At 48.3% G+C, this 16,701-nt stretch overlaps 1 protein-coding gene across 2 annotated transcripts in view; it reads right to left on the bottom strand.

The window, feature by feature from the left end:
- Positions 1–16,701, bottom strand: part of LOC135900611 (choline/ethanolamine kinase) — a 130,815-nt gene that overhangs the window by 58,969 nt on the left and 55,145 nt on the right. Inside the window, exon 1 of one of the 2 annotated variants that reach the window (XM_065430052.2) lies at positions 12,944–13,270. The exons of the other annotated variant lie outside the window; for it this stretch is intronic. Within the exon in view, the coding sequence (XP_065286124.2) occupies positions 12,944–13,122 (179 nt within the window). The 5' untranslated portion in view covers positions 13,123–13,270. Of the gene's footprint in view, positions 1–12,943; positions 13,271–16,701 lie in introns of those variants that run through there. 2 annotated transcript variants of the gene reach the window in all.

Genomic DNA, 16,701 nt, shown 5'->3' with positions numbered 1-16,701 from the left:
CGGCAGAAGCGCTCTACCGGCTCCGTCGGTCGACGGCGCCGGAGCAATACGTAAAGGAAAAAAGCACGTCTTCATTGTTCGGTACGAAAAAAAAAATAAATAAACGAAGGAGGGAGGTGATGTACACACAGTCCTCCTCACCCTCCGTTCGTTACGTGTTCCACTACAGCTGCACGCGACGGCGGGGAGCTCCGCATGTGGGCGCCGCGAGAATATGTATATTTATATAGTTTATCCAATTTGCATTCGGAGTGACGGCGTCCGCTCATAAATGTTAAAGGGATGCTGACATGACATTTTCGATCTTTCATGTTTTTTTCCCCTTCCCTTCTTGAAATGAACGACATCCACCTGAAAACACTAGAAGAAGAAAAAAGAAACTGCCAAGTCTCAGATCGTCCTAAATAAGTTACTGTAATAGCCTTTCAACGAATCAGTTTCGGTTTCGCTTCCCGCAAGGTGCGCGGTTGGTGTGCGAATGGGTGCACGTCACGTGACGTCATGAAGCATAAGGTGGTCGCGTGCATGCAGAAAGGAAGGAACACGGAAGAAGGAAACTAAGGAGAGGGCCTGACGTCACTCTTTGTGAAGCAAAAGTGAAGCCGGAAGTTGGCGTTGCTCATGGCGATGCTCCGCCTTTTGTGCCACCCTCCTCTCTTGTTTACATCTTTCGCGAAACCACGCCGCGCTGCGCGTGGTATCGCGCGCGGAGCGCGCGCGCTCGCGCAACATCCGGCAGAGCACGGTGCAGGTAACACAGCGCAACAAGACACGGTGACTAACGCAAACCCGCCCACACAGCGCCTTTGTCACGGCACGAAACCTACCAGAGCAACACGTGTGAGCGCTCAAAAAATCAGAACAACGCCGCCATTGTGGCCCAAAAGGCGGGGCCATGCAGCAAAAAAATGAGAACCTACTACGTCATTTCCGCCACACTTTTCTCCTAGCGCGCGGAGGGGGTAGGGCCTCTCCTTAGTTTCCTTCCTCCGTGGGAAGGAACTTCGTTCCTCCTTGCTTAAAGCAGTATCCGTGGCACACGATCCGAGGTCACGTGGGGCAGGACATCGCGACGTTTTATCCTTTTGGCGCTCGCCCGGTCGTCTGCAGTGGCGGACGTCGGAGTCCCGCTTTTCTTGAAGCATGGTGGCATGAGTAAATACTATACAGGGTGATCACTTTTTAAGATTGATGGAATTTTTGAGAAATCGCCTGTTGCAGATAGCATAATTCTTGTCCTTGAGCTCGATTTATTCGAGGAGGCGGACATTACTAGCACGAGAAATGGAAACACTTGTTCAGCTACTCAACAAAAATGCACTAATTAACTTCCTAATGAATTACTCTAGGGCACGTATTGTAATCGACGAATCATAGCCGGTGAATTCGCAAGGAATATCCACTGGGAACAACTTCTCTGGACTGCACCAGTTTCGAGACACTAATTTTCAGTGTCCGACGAAATGCATTGGCGTTCCAGTTACTTTCGTGCTTCAACGCATAAAAGAGCGTTTTGTTAAAAAATAAAGTAAGTGGAACAACAGTGCATGTTTAGGGCAGGTTTGGCGGCGCGTATCTCTGAAATGACGTCATACGGGAAGTTGTATTCCAAGTGGTTACATCGCCTTGCAAACTCGTCGGTTACAATTCCTATACCTATACGGCAATTACCCATACAATTACTGTACTATACAATTAGCTATACGGCAACGGCTGTCACTCGTCCCTCGTCTCTCGAACGTGTTTATAGCATAGCGCCGATTATAAATCAGGGCCGGGCAACTTTGTCGGAACGCGGAACTCGCTTGTGTCAAACGAGTACACAGAACACACATTCCCGCTTGTAAGTTCGGCGATGGGCATTGCCGCACGTATGGCGGAGAGTGTTCGTATATATATGGTGCGATCGAGTAAACATCGCGCGCAGCTTTGCGGCCGCGCAGGTAGTGTCTACGGATGAATGAAGGAAATAAACAAATAGTATAAAAAGTGTTCTTAAAATACTTCGGCGAACGCCGGCAGTCAGTAGTTTCGAAGAAAGAAAGAAACGAAGAAATGCAAAACAAGAATATGTCGTAAGTACGGAGTTAAACGAAACCGGAAAGCTTCGCGAGAACATGGAGCATTCACTGTTTCTTCTGCTCCTCGCTATTCTGACTTTTAAAGCGCGTCGACTATATGCTAAACACCGCATGGCCGCGTGATGGGTACATGCGAGTATCGGAATGAACGGCTGTAGAACAGACTGTCTGCTCTGCGCATTTTGCCGACCACAAGGAAACGCGTCGTCGTCGTCCGCGCGCTTGTTCAAGCCTGGCTTCTCTCGTACCGCGTTCCATAACAAACGGACGGGAGGGTCCGTGTTTGCCGTGCGCTGCGCTAATAGCTGCATATAGTGCTCCGAGCAACGCCGGCTCGATTTGCTACTACTTTACCATACATACGTATTAGTATACGAGCAATTCGTTCGTGTTTTCAGGTCATCTTTTTCATTCGAAATGGCCGTAATACTGGCGGGAAACGAATATATGTACGGCAGCCAATGCCATTTTACAACCCACAGTGGCACCCTCGGGGTGACTGACGTCGTAATCAAACGACAAGTTACCCGAACGAGCCTTCCACAACAACGCCTGTAATAGCCCTCAGTACCTTACAGAAATGTCAGAGCCATCTCGTAGACGTGGGGGCCGTACAATGAGCGCAATAGGTGCTATCACATTTAATGCGCCGCACCTGCTTTTCATAATTCACTCCAAGAGACGTGCCCTTTCTGTGTTTGTTTTTCTTTCTGTGGATATGTGGAATGAGTTACTAAATCTGGCACGCGTTGTATCATCAAGACCGAGATGAAATAAGAATATTCCTGAAACGGAAGCGGCAGTTTAGCAACGTTACGTATCAATTACGAGAGAGAGAGAGAGAAGGTCAGAAGTGACAGGAATATCAGTCAACCAATCACACATCCGATTTGCTACCCCATACCGGGAAATGGGGATAAGGAGACGTGAATAAAGGGAAATAAGCAATAGATAACTAGCACTGTGAGGCGCACCAACGCCCTCAATAACGATCAGTGCTAGACTGACGCACAGTGGCGTTGACCAGCTTCTCTTATCCCCAAGGTTGCGCCTCCTCGTGTTATTAATCGTAGCTCAAGTCGCCCGTGTGAAGCCTCACACCAATCAGCAATCAGAACAATCAGCGCATATGCAATACGAAACTAAAAGAAACGCAACATAATAAGTAGAACGAACTAACGTATGCCTCGTACACCCACACGTGCATAAATAACACTTCGCATGAAAAAAAAAAAACTACTAGTAGACTTTCAACGCCGACAGAACGCTGTGATTGAAAAGAGCCAATGCTACGAGGGAGTAAACCTGTCTTTCCAATTTTCCCGGCAAGAAACGAAAGCTTCGCGCGAATATACGCCTCGCAATGACGCAATATTGCACTGCGCGCAAAACCTTCACTCCGGCTGTTCCAGTCGTCGTTCGCGGCGCTCGAAGCGACGACTCCGCCGGGAGACGAGCCCACGTCGTCGCGCACAGACGGCACCCCTTCCGGTGAAGCGAGCAGACGCGGCGAACGGGAGACTTCCGCGTTTTGCGTCTCCATATGTGAAAAACCGGTCCCCGACAGCTGCACCGGCGGCGCCCAGACAGATCACGCAGTATACGAATGAATCACGAAGGCATATAGTCGGTGCAGTGCCGTGGAAACCGCGCCTCTTGCGCAATGCCCCTCTATAGCGCGTAGTATACAGTATGTAGGCGGTATACGGTTCTCTCGGCAGTCCGAGTCGGTGTGAAACTCGGGCAACAGGACCGCCGATTGCGCGGCGGAGCAGCGGAAGCTTTCCAGTACTGGCACAGCGTCGTATAGGCTGCCCCATTTGACAGCAGCGTTTCTACAAGGAAGGCGGCGGTTAGTGGGGGTGGTATGAAACCCGGCGAAATCGTTTGTTGTTTCGTAAGAGCGGACGAATAGTAATTTTTAATGCGATTGGCGCGGGCTATAGGGGAAACTCAACCCACTTTGCAGGTCTGACGAAAAAATGTGCCAGTTCTCGAAGCGCTATAGCTGCCAAGAGGGAATAAGAATGCGAGAAACTGACGCGTGACGCAAAAGCGCCCGATGTTTCAAAGAGTGACCGTGAGACGAGAGCAACATGCGTGCTGTCGTACAAGAAGCCCTCTAATAATGGTTATAGGGCATCGGGCATGCTGCGCTGGAAGACACGAGATTCAATCCCACCGTCGTTCACGCATATATTCATACAGTGGCGCTTCCCCCACTTTGGAGCTATCTATAACGCAAACCTCGAGGCGTTTTGTGAGCGTACGCGAGCGCGTCGCAGTGTGCACGAAATCGCAAGTTCGCAAGAGTTGCGAGAAACGTCAGATCGATAAACGAGAGAGTGTGCAAGGTCGCGCCCGCGTGAAGCGCACGTAGCTGTCGGACGTCACAATCGTTACATCACCACGTTCTGAGTGCGCGGTGTAGCGTATTCGGAGAGTAAGCGGTGTTAAGTTATGGCCTTTTTTTTTTTTTTTACACCGACTCGAATACGGTATAGTGCTAGAAGCGAATCGAATCGAATGCCGCGTAGCTTTCGAGCAGTTTTCGAATAACGAACGGCCGTTCTCGCCAATGATATAAAGTGACGTTCACATCTATTTTATATTCACAACGTCAGCAAGCTTCTGTCGTTACACTGCACATTATTAAGGGTTTCTTATGGCAAACACACCTGAAGCATTATGAATAAATAAGCTGTTCGCGTACTCGGGACTCATCGGCAAGTGCGAATGACGTAGGAAAAGTTGACCACGCCGAGTGAGGTATGTAGACAGCTTTCTCCGCCACGTAACGTCTCATGTCATTTGTCTAACGTGGCCGTCGAGTTGAAATCTATCGAATTTTTTTGCTCCACCTTTATGCTCGATCGCGTGCTGTTGATCATTTAAAATATTCGAAAAGTATTCGTATTTATTAGTAGTGGCCTTTCGGTTCGAATAGAGAATCGACTTACACAACATTCAGTTCGTTATTCGAAAGTTTAGAATATTCGCACACCCACTACCAAAATTTTAGCATAACATTGCACTGAACAGAAGCAACGAGATCGACAGCGCACGCACGCCATCAGGCAGTGCGGCGCTAATAAGGAGTGCGATTGATAACCAGACCCAACGAAAAAAAAAAAAAAGAAAAAGTCACGCGGACGATTACGCGCGCATCGCTAATTGCGTGCAGTACATGAAAACTGGAGGTTTGACATTTTTTGACATAACGTTTTCACACATATATACGGTGTGCGCACGCCTCCGTCATGTTCGACATCAGCCTATATCTATGAGTCCATTGCAAGACGAAGGCCTCTCACTGCAGCGTTCGCGAACTTCTCCCGGCACGCGTCCGCCAACTGCGCCTACACATTTCTTAATCTTATCAAGCAACCTAACTGATCTGCCACCCTCGAGTGCGTTTCCCTTCACTTGGCACCCGTTCTGTCACCCTAACTGCCATGCCAGTTATCTTATCTACGCAATACGTGACCTGTCGAGCTCCATTTCGCGCCGACTAGGTCTGTGATCCATGCTTCCTGCCGTCTTCAATGCCTGTCATTTTTTTTTCTTTTTGTTCCGTCAGTCGTTGCGCGGTCCATACCTTGTTCTCAAGTTACCTTGCTAAACTGCGGGGTTTAATGCGTCCCGAAACTGGGGGCACAGCACGTTATTGCTTATGACGGACGCGGTATGTGGTGGGGGATTCTGGATTATTTTGGCCAGCTGAGGTTCTTTAACGAGCACTCAAAGCACGGTGCGTGCACCAGGGTTTTCTCCACAGTGCCCCCATCGCAGTGTAGCCGCCGCGGCAGGGAATCGAACCCACGACCTCGTGCTCTAGCAGCCCAACGTCACAGCCACTGAGTCACCGCGGCGGGTCAAGCTTCTCTGTTAGTCTCCGTACTTCGGTGCTGCCGTTTCCAACTACTTCCAATCGCGGCATTCTTTCTCTTTATCTTTTAGTTCGGAAGCCTGCATTTAAGCATAACGAAAAAAAAAGTGTTTTTAAAGTATACACAAATACTTTTGTTTCGTGCAGGAAGCCTCATATAGACAACGGCCGAAACGTCCGTGAGCCCCGTGTTTGAGAAGGCGCCATGCGCGAAGCTGTATAGCATGTTGCACAGAGGTGGCGAAGATGGGTAAATCCAGGGCGAACCCAAAGCTATTGCGCCACATTCAAGTTTCCGGTAGTGCTGTTGCAGAGTGAACACGAAGAACGGTAATTTGGTGCAGTAATGTTGCGGACAGTAAGAGGGTCACAGCTGGCGTAAGTGCAGCCCCAACACGACGCATACACAACGCGACTGCCCCTAGGCGAAGAAACCCTCCATTCGTTACTGAATTTAACTCTCATCGATCAACAAGCGTTTCCGTCTTTTTTTTTTTTTTTTGTCCAAAACTACATCAACGGCGGCGGAGGAAATCGTAGATAGATCGTCCATCCATGAGGCAGTTCCTACCACAGAAAAAACTATATATATATATATATATATATATATATATATATATATATATATATATATATATATATATATATATATATATATAAACGAAACCTTGCTCAAGATGTGGTAGAAGTACACCAGTTCGCCTCGAGAACTAACCATCGTATGCCATTTCAATGAGTTCCCGGGCACTGTGGCTTGCGCCAAAATAAGCTCTCTGACGAGGAGGCAATGGTGGCTCGAAGCAATGCCACGAAAATATCTATCCCACTTTCTCGACTGAACACGAATGATCCAGTTTATAACATTAGCGCATGAAAATAACTGAACATATTTTGTTGCCACAGAATTACCGTCTTCACCGTCTTCGCCGTCTCAACAGACCAAACCCTTGAAATGCGGCTGAAGTTACCGTCCACCATCAGGAGACGTCACGCAAGCTCGCTCAACAGGTTACGACTATAGCCGTGACGTTCACTCGACGCCATGCGAGCAGTGCGGACTGCAAGGAATGCGCTCGCCCGACGTTGTTGCTTAGTGGCTTTGGCGTTGCGCTGAAAAGCACGAGGTCGCCGGATCAAATACCGGCCGCATTTCGATAGGGGGCGAGAGAGGGGGGGGGGGGGGGGGGGGACGTCGAAGAAAAGAATGCCCGTGTACCGTGCATAGGGAGCACGCTAAAGACGCGGGAGCACGCTAAAGGTGGCTAACATTAATCGGGAACCCTACACTACGGCGTGCCTCATGATCAGAGTGTGGTTTTGGCGCGCAGAACCCTGGAATTTAATTAAATAAAAATTAAGGGATGCCCGCTATATACATGAGACAATATATAACACGTTCTGTGCGTCTGCCCACGGTGTGCTATGGAAAGACAGCAACTGGCACAGTATTTGAGAAACTTCAAAATCAGTTTTTTAGCCGGAAAGGTCCTCTAGGAACCTTGGCCGGACTCGCGTCGTTTTAAGAGTTTTAAGAGTTGTTATTATTATTAGACAATACAATTACAAAAATATGTAATACGGAAGGAGGTCCCAAAGTAAAAACTGTCAGGGGGACCTCCTGTTACAACATGTACAAAATATGTACTATAGGATTTGCAACGAGGGTAAGAGCAGCATGAAAATACAATCAACATATTAAATGTAATTACTGAAACATCGGGTAGTTGGAGATTACACAAAAATTAGCAAGAATAATTCCATCTTGAAATACACATGAAGGTACTATCATTACAGTAATTGATTAGATGTATAATGATTATGAACAAAACTGCGCAATCCAACAGTGAAACAAAATTAATTTACAAACGCCTGATAATCTATGAACCTAAATCGAGAAAAACAATGAAACGTGGCTACACAGTAATAAATGTATACACACACGCATACATAGATACACACCTATATATAGACACACATATAAACGTATGTACACTTGTCGAATAATCAGGTAAGGTATGTTATTAATAAGAACTGTTTTAGAAGCCGCCGGAGACAGTGTAATGAAGAGCATGATTTAATATTTGATGGCAGTGAATTCCAAAATGAAATTGCGGAAAAGAAGGCTGTCATTTTACCGTAGTCAGTGTTGACTTTAGGAAGCAAGATATTATTATTTTCAGAAAACCGGGTGTTATTTGTATTGAAAAGTTGCGTTGGGGGAAGTAACTCAGTTGGACTGTCACTGCTTCTACTTCTATACAACATAAGACCTAGTTTCAGTTGAAATGTGCGAGTTAAGGGTAGAATTTCAAGAGTGCGAAAAATGGGCGCTGCTGATGCGATGTATGAACTGTGGGTAATTATTCGGACCGCCCGGTTCTGAAGGTGAATGAGGGTTGTCAGATGTGCAGGATATGTGTTGCCCCATGATGAAACGCAGTAAGTAAGCTGACTGCTAATGAAAGCGTAGTAAAGTGATTTTAGTATATACTGCTGAAAACAGTGCCTTGTTCGAATGAGCACGCGGATGGCGAAAGCAGCCTTCTTAGTGACAGAGTTTACGTGAATGTTATACTTAAGTTGGGGGTCTAATGTAACACCAAGGAAAGTAATAAAATTAGATGGGGTAATGACGTAGCTATCAATGTATAGTTCAGGGGTTCTTGTAGGCGTTTTTTGGGACGAGTGAAATAACATAAACTTTGTTTTAGCAAGGCTTACGTTTAGCAAGTTATTTTTACACCAAGACACAAGATTCGTGACATCGGCGTTTAACTTTCTAAGTAGACTGTTAATGTCTTTATCGTGTGCGTGCGAGATGTTCTTTGTCGAGTGAGATGTTCGAGATGTTTTTTGTCGTGTGCGAGATGTTCTAAAGACTCGACAAATTTGTGCACGCGTAAGGTCTCGACTTGAGGCTTCGCTCTTCATGGTCATTCATGCCGCGCAGGTCCAACATCAACACACAAGAGTGGGCAGTCCGGCCGCCCCGAGAGGCGGCGACGAGGCAAGGCCCCGAAGTCCCCTCATGGGAGACCTGAGCCCGGGCCGCCAAACTTTGCCGGGTTTTTCATAAAGTTGTTTCCTACCGTCCATACCGCCAGTGTCGTCCTCGTCATCAGCATCGCTTTCTCTCTCACCAACCATTTATTCCCGCATCCCTTCCCAAATGCTTAGTAGCTATAGGCAAACCTGCCCCTTGGCAGCTTCAAGAGATTGGCTACCAATCAAAAATTTATTTTTCTTTGCCAGGCTATCGATTATTACTTTAGTCTTCTGCATATTAATGCTCAAGCATGCCATAGAAACCGCTTTACTTTAGCTGTGTTCGATGCACATAAGACCATCTATAGAGGCGGGTGGGGGGGGGGGGGGGGGATAAAACACTCGACTTGCAAATGCAGCCATCCTGCGACGGGGCGCAATAACGCGACCCGGTGTTTGTTTACATGAAGCACCAGAGACCGGCAAACTCCTCGTTCTTCGATAAGGCGCGAGGGACTCGACGCTGACGGCGAAGAGAGAATGTTTCCTACTTCAAGGTGTATCACTGCAGAAAGGGAAGGCGGACTGATAAGGAGGGAGATAGTGAGAAAGATAGGCAGCGTGCCAAGCTGATTTCGATACGGGAGAGAATGGAAGAACACAGGAAAGGGTCGCGAGAGAGAAAAATGAGAAAGCGGGAACGAGCAAGTGTCTTCAGCGAACTGCGTGCATGCAGCTGACGAGACGTACAAAAGTGGGGGGACGCATGATATTAGCGTTTTCTTCAAAGTGAATGCTGGCTTTCAATTAGCCAATTTATTATTGTGTTAAGATTCTTGGGTGATTATGTTACGTTTCATTTCAGGTGTGTTCGAACAGCGAAATTTTTTTTATCGAATCAAAAATAAATATTACAGAGAAAAACGCCCTTCGAATATTGAATCAAATATCGAATGTTTCCAATTAAAAAAAAAGTGAAATGAAATGTTCCGTGGAGTCTGTTCGGTAACAAGAGGCTTTTCTGTACTATTTTACACATGCAATGGTGTTAAGAAATGGATTTCAGGTCAACTGAGAAGCTGTTGATGATAAAGCAAGGAAAGTACGATCGTACCTGATAACAATGACGGTAATCAAAAAAATAAAGAAGCAGAACGTCCCAGATGCGTGTAGAATAAAGTGTACTACTCGTTGAAGGAATTCAGGGAAATACTGCAGCACTGCGCATAGTTTCGAAGAAATCTAAACATGATGATATTTGCCAAATAATAAATTGTTCTGTCCAGGTACATACAGCGAATGCGTAGGGCTACCTAAGGCGAGACATGCTTACTCAATGGCTGGTAGCTTGTGCACACGTGACCTTTTCCATGTGTGTTCAGGAACTTAGCCATCTGTGGAACAACCGCGATTTCCCTGGACCAAAATCAATCACAAACAACTCTGTCAGCCTTATTGTTTCTACCTGTAGACTATACAAGAACTTTGTTATGAACGAGAAGAAGGAGGACAGAGGGGCCTGATTCTTGTAAGTCACAACCATGCGAAGCCAACAGGTAATAAAACCAGGAAGATGCCCTGGGGAAATTATTTGTTGTTTTAATTGTACTGTAGAAATGATACGGTAAAGGGAAAAATGAAAGTGGACGAAAAAACAACTTGCCTCCGGTGGGAGCCGCACCGAACGAAACGACTATTGGACAGCTTTTAGTTATTGATTCATGATTATATTGCGCTCAGTGTTACACTCACGAACGTAAGTAAGGGACAAGACGCGGACGTACGTAGAACAAGTACGTCCGTGTCTTGTCCCTTGTGTTCGTCAGTGTAACACTAAGCGCAATATAATCACGAACGTCCACCAACTATAGCCCCGTTCATTGCTTTACTAAACTTTTAGTTATTTCTCGAATCGAATGTAATCTAATTCTAATTATGGGGTTTTACGTGCCAAAACCACTTTCTGATTATGAGGCACGCCGTAGTGGAGGACTCCGGAAATTTTGACCACCTGGGGTTCTTTAACGTGCACCTAAATCTAAGTACACGGGTGTTTTCGCATTTCGCCCCCATCGAAATCCGGCCACCCTGGCCGGGATTCGATCCCGCGACCTCGTGCTCAGCTCGAATCGAATGCGAATCGATTCATAGCAAAGACACTTCGATTCGCATTCAAAACTTCGTATATTCGCACGCCCTTGGCAATTACGTTAATTAGCTATGTCTAATCTTGACATGGCGTTGCTGTTTTCAATAAGCTTTTCCCCCCGTCTTAAAAATATTGCACTCTCCTCCCTCAAGTTTTCCTCTATTTCGATACTGCCTTCTCTTCTTACCGATCTCCGTCTCCTTTGCAGCAAAAATCAGCCATTACCTTAATCGCTGTAGCCTTCGAACGACCTTATTACAGAGGCACATAATTTCGGTCTTCCTTCTTGAATTTTGACAACAGTGTCCGCGATCTATGCAATGACTCCTTTATAATAGATCTTCGTGGTTATTAAGACGTGTCTTCGAATTAAGCTATAGATGCGCGAATAAGCGCTTTGTTTTGTCGAATAAATGCGCATGACATCATCACAGATTTAGGTTCACGAAACTCCACTAAAGGTTGCTTTCTTTCTTTTCTTTAAACCATCATACGGCCATTATCCTGTACGATTTTTTTCTTTAACCTAACTTTTGTTTTTTCGAGGTCTTCAGTTCTCCTCAATCTCTACAAATAGAGCATGGCAAGGAATTTTAAAGTAAATTACGGAATAACAAAAAGGTGGAAATAGGGGCCACGTCAATCTCGGCGCAAAATTGCCTTCCGCAACTTGGCAGGCCTTCAAACGAGCTTGACAACAGACATCGGCGTTTCCGAAAAGAGAAAATAAAGGAAAGAGAGAAAGAGAAATGAAATCTGCCATACACAAACTTCCCGCCAGTTTAAGGTCACAACTACTTCGCAGTAAATGGTGTGCCTTGCGTGTTCTGGCATGCTGGAGTTCATTGAGTTATGCCGGAACATTAACCCCCTTAACTCGACAAGTTGCTCTATCAACAGCTCAGCAGCAGATCCAATCGCCGGTATTTGTGTGCTTTGTCGAAATGGACACTACTATGCAGTGAACATTGTTCTGCGGCTTATTTTAGCTTGCTACACGTCAATCTTCCATTGTGTAAATTTTATTTTTGTCCATATGGGTTCATATCCTCATGGGTTCAGATTTTTTCCGCCAAGTTCTCTCAATTACATCTTCCTAGAGCAAACTATCATAGCAGTAATCGGAATTGTGGACAAGTTAACGAACACACGCGCAATATGATAACAATTTAATATATTCTGATTTTGGTCGTATCCGCAAAACATACACTTTGAGAAGGCACATGACGCAGCGTTGAAGATAACTGACAGGCGACAGCTATAGGCGTTGTTCCAAATGCGCACCCACGAACTCGATCAGCGAACCTTTCCCTTCTTGGATTGCGGACGCTGAACACAAGCCGCTCGGAAGCACCGCGAACGGATTTCGGCATTTCAGCACGTTGCTCTACACGGCGCATCAACGCATGCATGCACGGGGGTGTCGCATCGTCGACGCACACGATTCGAAGATTCGAGACTAGACGACGCGAGCGTTCTAGCAAGTCCGGTGCGTTCGGCGTAGCGACTCACGTGACTTGCAGGGTTCGCGTCGAAAAAGGGGCGCGGTGTTTCTCACTCTGACACGATGCCTGCCCAAACATGCGCACGCATTGGCAGTCCATGCTTCGGGTTCGTTGGGGCTGGCCGCTGCGCGATCGGCCATGCGTTGCGACACGGGTGGCAACGAAGACACGAATTGTATAGCAGGTCAAAGGTTGTGGGTCATTTCCTTCACCGCGCGATAAGGAAATTCTTTTGGATTGACTGGCTCAATCGCGGGCGCGTACAGTTGGCAGACGTTGGCAGACTGCGAGCGTCGCATGCCCCCTTCCTTCCTGGACGGCGCAGTTCACTCACCTGCGCTCGCCGACGGGCCGCTGCCGACAGTGCGGTGTCAGTCGCCTCGCCAGACGGGCCTTGACGCGCCTGAACAAGTCCTTGGCGAAGCTGCTGCACCCGAGAGAACGCATGTCGCTGCCACTCGTCGTCGCAGTCGTTTGGCTTGGTGACGGCGTGCCACGCTGTCGGTGCTGCATGGTGGTGCAGCGCGCGGGCGATAATCTCGCACGCTCGCGTGTGTACACTGTCAGATCGCGCCAACGCGTCCACCGCGCGTGTTTCCGTCTTCTTCCCAGGCGCAGCCGTCTCGCCGAGGCGGTGATAGCGGCCCGCCTACTTGTGGCGAGGTGCCGGTCAGAATGCCGCGCGCGCTCCTCTTTTGTGTGGCCGCATTCGCCGCGGCCGAAGACGATAAGCGGAGCGTTGCGCGTTCTCCCCCGGCCGTCGCTCTGCGCTCCCCTCCCGAGACCGTCCTGTCCGTCTCTCCACTCGGTGTCTCGTGCCCGTACGGCCGTGGGACGGCTGCGTAGCTCAAGCAGGGTGTGCGATTGCTGACAGGAGGACGCTTGGCACTCGCGTGTACAGGGTGCGACGATCGAGGGAAGCCACACACCTCGCCGAATTGCTTTGCGTACATACGTGCGATACTTTCAGCACGTGCGGGTGGTCGAAACGTATGTACTACGTACGTACGTGTCTGATAACCGAGCGTCGGCAAACCGAGCGTCGGTGTGGTGACCGCGGCGACTTTATCGTGTTATCGAGGGAGTCGATACTTCGAAACGACGGCTCTGCGTTTTCGCTGGTAAGGTCATCTACAACAAGGTCGGTGGAAAGCGCCCGCTGTCAGAGTACGCTGGGGTTAGAAGAAAAAAGATGTCGACGAAGGCACATGAACTCGAAGGTGTCCTTCCGTTTTCGCCGTGCCATCAGCCACAAACTTTCGCGCAACGGAAACAAGGGCGGCAGTTATCACACCCTCCAACCTTCAAATCCCGCCTTTAACTTTGCCGGTATACCGTATAGAGGCCAGAGGCGACGGCAAAAGGAAGTCGGGTAATTTGGAACCGTCATATGCAGTGGTGCGTTTAGAGCGATTAATAGTAGGTGCGAGCTTCCGTGTTCACCTTCCCTTTCTTTTCTGTTACTTGTGACATATTCCGCAATGGCTATTTGGAAAGCAAGGATAAAAGACCTGCTTCCGCATAGTAAGAGGACTGGAACGCAACCTTCCATTCTAGCCCTGCACAGTGGTTCCGTCCACCCGCCGTAGTGCAGTGCTCGAATCGCAACCGCGGCAGGTTCGGGAAAAACACGGAAAGCGATGGAGCATGTTAGAGGCAGCGCCGCCAACAAACTCGCACTGAAGCGGAGGAGTGGCACGTCCGTGCAACGATCGAGGAATGGACTTTCGGCTTACCTCACGCCGAAAAGCACTTGCTGAGCGAGCACCATCGCGGGACGAGAGTAGTAACCTATAGGCTCTATAACGTAAAACTGGTCCAAAACGCTTTTATTCCAATATCCTGACGTCAAATTTGCGTAACCACCGACGCAAGCATCGGGCGGTCACCCGCAGGGTTGTCTGAACAGACCAATCAAACGCTGCCCTCGTTCATAGGAGGTCCCTTTTGTTTGCTTGAATAACGAATAACATTGCCTATGCTGAGCGGCTTGTCTTATCTAATTGGCTCACAAGAGGCGAGGGGCACGCTCAGGTGGACAGGTATTTGATGGTACCGAGCCACTGCAGTGAAAATCGGTAACCGGGTCAAGAGGGTGGTGCCGGCGGCTGCGATTGGTCCGCTTTCCGTTGCTTAGCTTGCGGTGGCTGGTCGAAAATCACGGCGGCATGCAACGGAAGCTTAAGAATGACGCTAAAATGGTTCCTCAGCAAAGAAGGATTGGCAGAACGAGGTCGTAAACGTGTCGAAAGCGCTCGAAAAGGTTACGCTGCCACGCAAGAAGCTTCATTATACGCAAATAAACCCATGCTTTCCGGCAGGTGCCAGTAGTCCGTGCCTGGGCGATCGGCGGCAGCCATCTTTTATTCCTTTCGGAACGGGGCAGCCTGCGGCTATTCAGAAGAAAACTCAGTTTTGTTCGGCATATTAATGCATCTTTAACGCGCACACGTCACTTTGATGCGGTGAGTTTTTGCTGTTTTGTGACGTCGCGTGACAGGCAGGTGAAGTGGGTGCAGCCCGAAAGCTTTTGACCAATAGCCGAGGGCTAATGGCGAAAAAGGCGTCGAATCAGAAATAACGTTCTTGCTTTTGTTGGGTCAAATGATGCATAATAAGTGTGCACAAGTCATATCAGATGGGGAGTTATCGGGGTTTTCGTGACGTCCCGTGACAGCCAGGCGGAGTGGGGGGAGGGGGGGAGGGGAGGGGGTCCAAGAAAGTGTTTAACCAATGGCGTAGGGCTGATTGCAGAATTGCAATAGAAAAGTTTGGAACAGTTTTACGTCATAGCGCCCTAAAGTAGGGCGGAATTACACATTCATGAACCGACCCGAAGCCTTACGTCACCCTCTCGCTACCTTCAGGGAGCGAGTGATTCGTCCCGAGACCAACAGGAGTGTCCCGCATGTCCCCACAAGTGAGGGTCGAGCGCGCACCTCGAGGTCGCGTGACCAACGCCGATGACACCACGACGCGTCATCTGTACGCACTCCTGGCCGCGTGTCTCGCGCAACGTCTTGTGGCGTCTGCGTACTCGGGTGGCTGGAGAAGCGGGGAAGGCGCGTTTCAAGCAGAGTCAATAAGAAAGGTACTGCTGATACGAAGGCAATAAGCGCAGACCACTCTGTTGGATTTCTTTTTTCGCCGTAGCTATAGAGGTGTCGACACCGGATATAGGCACCTACGAGAACATAGGAAGAGCTTGCAGAGGGTAACAGCGTACGCAGAGTGCGCTGCAGACGTGATCGTTTTGGAACGGCCGAACACTGACGTTCCTCAAGAAGCCTCGCTAGCACATGTTGTAATTTTGTGAAGCACGAAGCAAGTCACCCTCTCTCTCTCCCCTTCCCTCTATATATCTATGTATGTTTTTTGTTATGTCCGGCTTTCTTCACACCCCTGCCCATGACGTCTAGCGGAGCTGCTATGTACGAGTACACTATGTGACTGCTCACTGGCTTCCGATTTGCCTCCGGTCACATTACTCCGCTGTTATCTAAACGACAAGCTTATATAGCAAAGCATAGCATATTTTGCGCCTGTTCTAATAATAATAATACTTGGGGTTTTACGTGCCAAAACCACTTTCTGATTATGAGGCACGCCGTAGTGGAGGACTCCGGAAATTTTGACCACCTGGGGTTCTTTAACGTGCACCTAAATCTAAGCACACGGGTGTTTTCGCATTTCGCCCCCATCGAAATGCGGCCGCCGTGGCCGGGATTCGATCCCGCGACCTCGTGCTCAGCAGCCCAACACCATAGCCACTGAGCAACCACGGCGGGTCCGCCTGTTCTGCATGGTATCTCCCGTTCATCTGAAGAGCGATGTCAGCATTAACAGCTAGAGCCTTATAGTATGCTTAGGCATTCCTCGAGCAACGTTGGGTTCCTTAGTAATTGCAAGGCACGTCATCCTCCATTTCCTATCAGGAGGACGGTTGAAACCTGTGGACGTATCTTTTGCGCTTCAGTACAGCACAAAAGGTAACCACTAGCAATTGCACTTATTGATATAGACAGGGCTTGCATCAATACGGTGATTCAGGTGCGCACAATTCTACTACCACATCACGAATTCTGGATCTCA

Source organism: Dermacentor albipictus, chromosome 3 (assembly GCF_038994185.2).
Source record: "Dermacentor albipictus isolate Rhodes 1998 colony chromosome 3, USDA_Dalb.pri_finalv2, whole genome shotgun sequence".
In the NCBI taxonomy this organism is placed as follows: Eukaryota; Metazoa; Arthropoda; class Arachnida; order Ixodida; family Ixodidae; genus Dermacentor; species Dermacentor albipictus.
The sequence above is the reverse complement of the archived record's forward strand: the minus strand, read 5'-3'. Positions and strand labels throughout refer to the sequence as shown.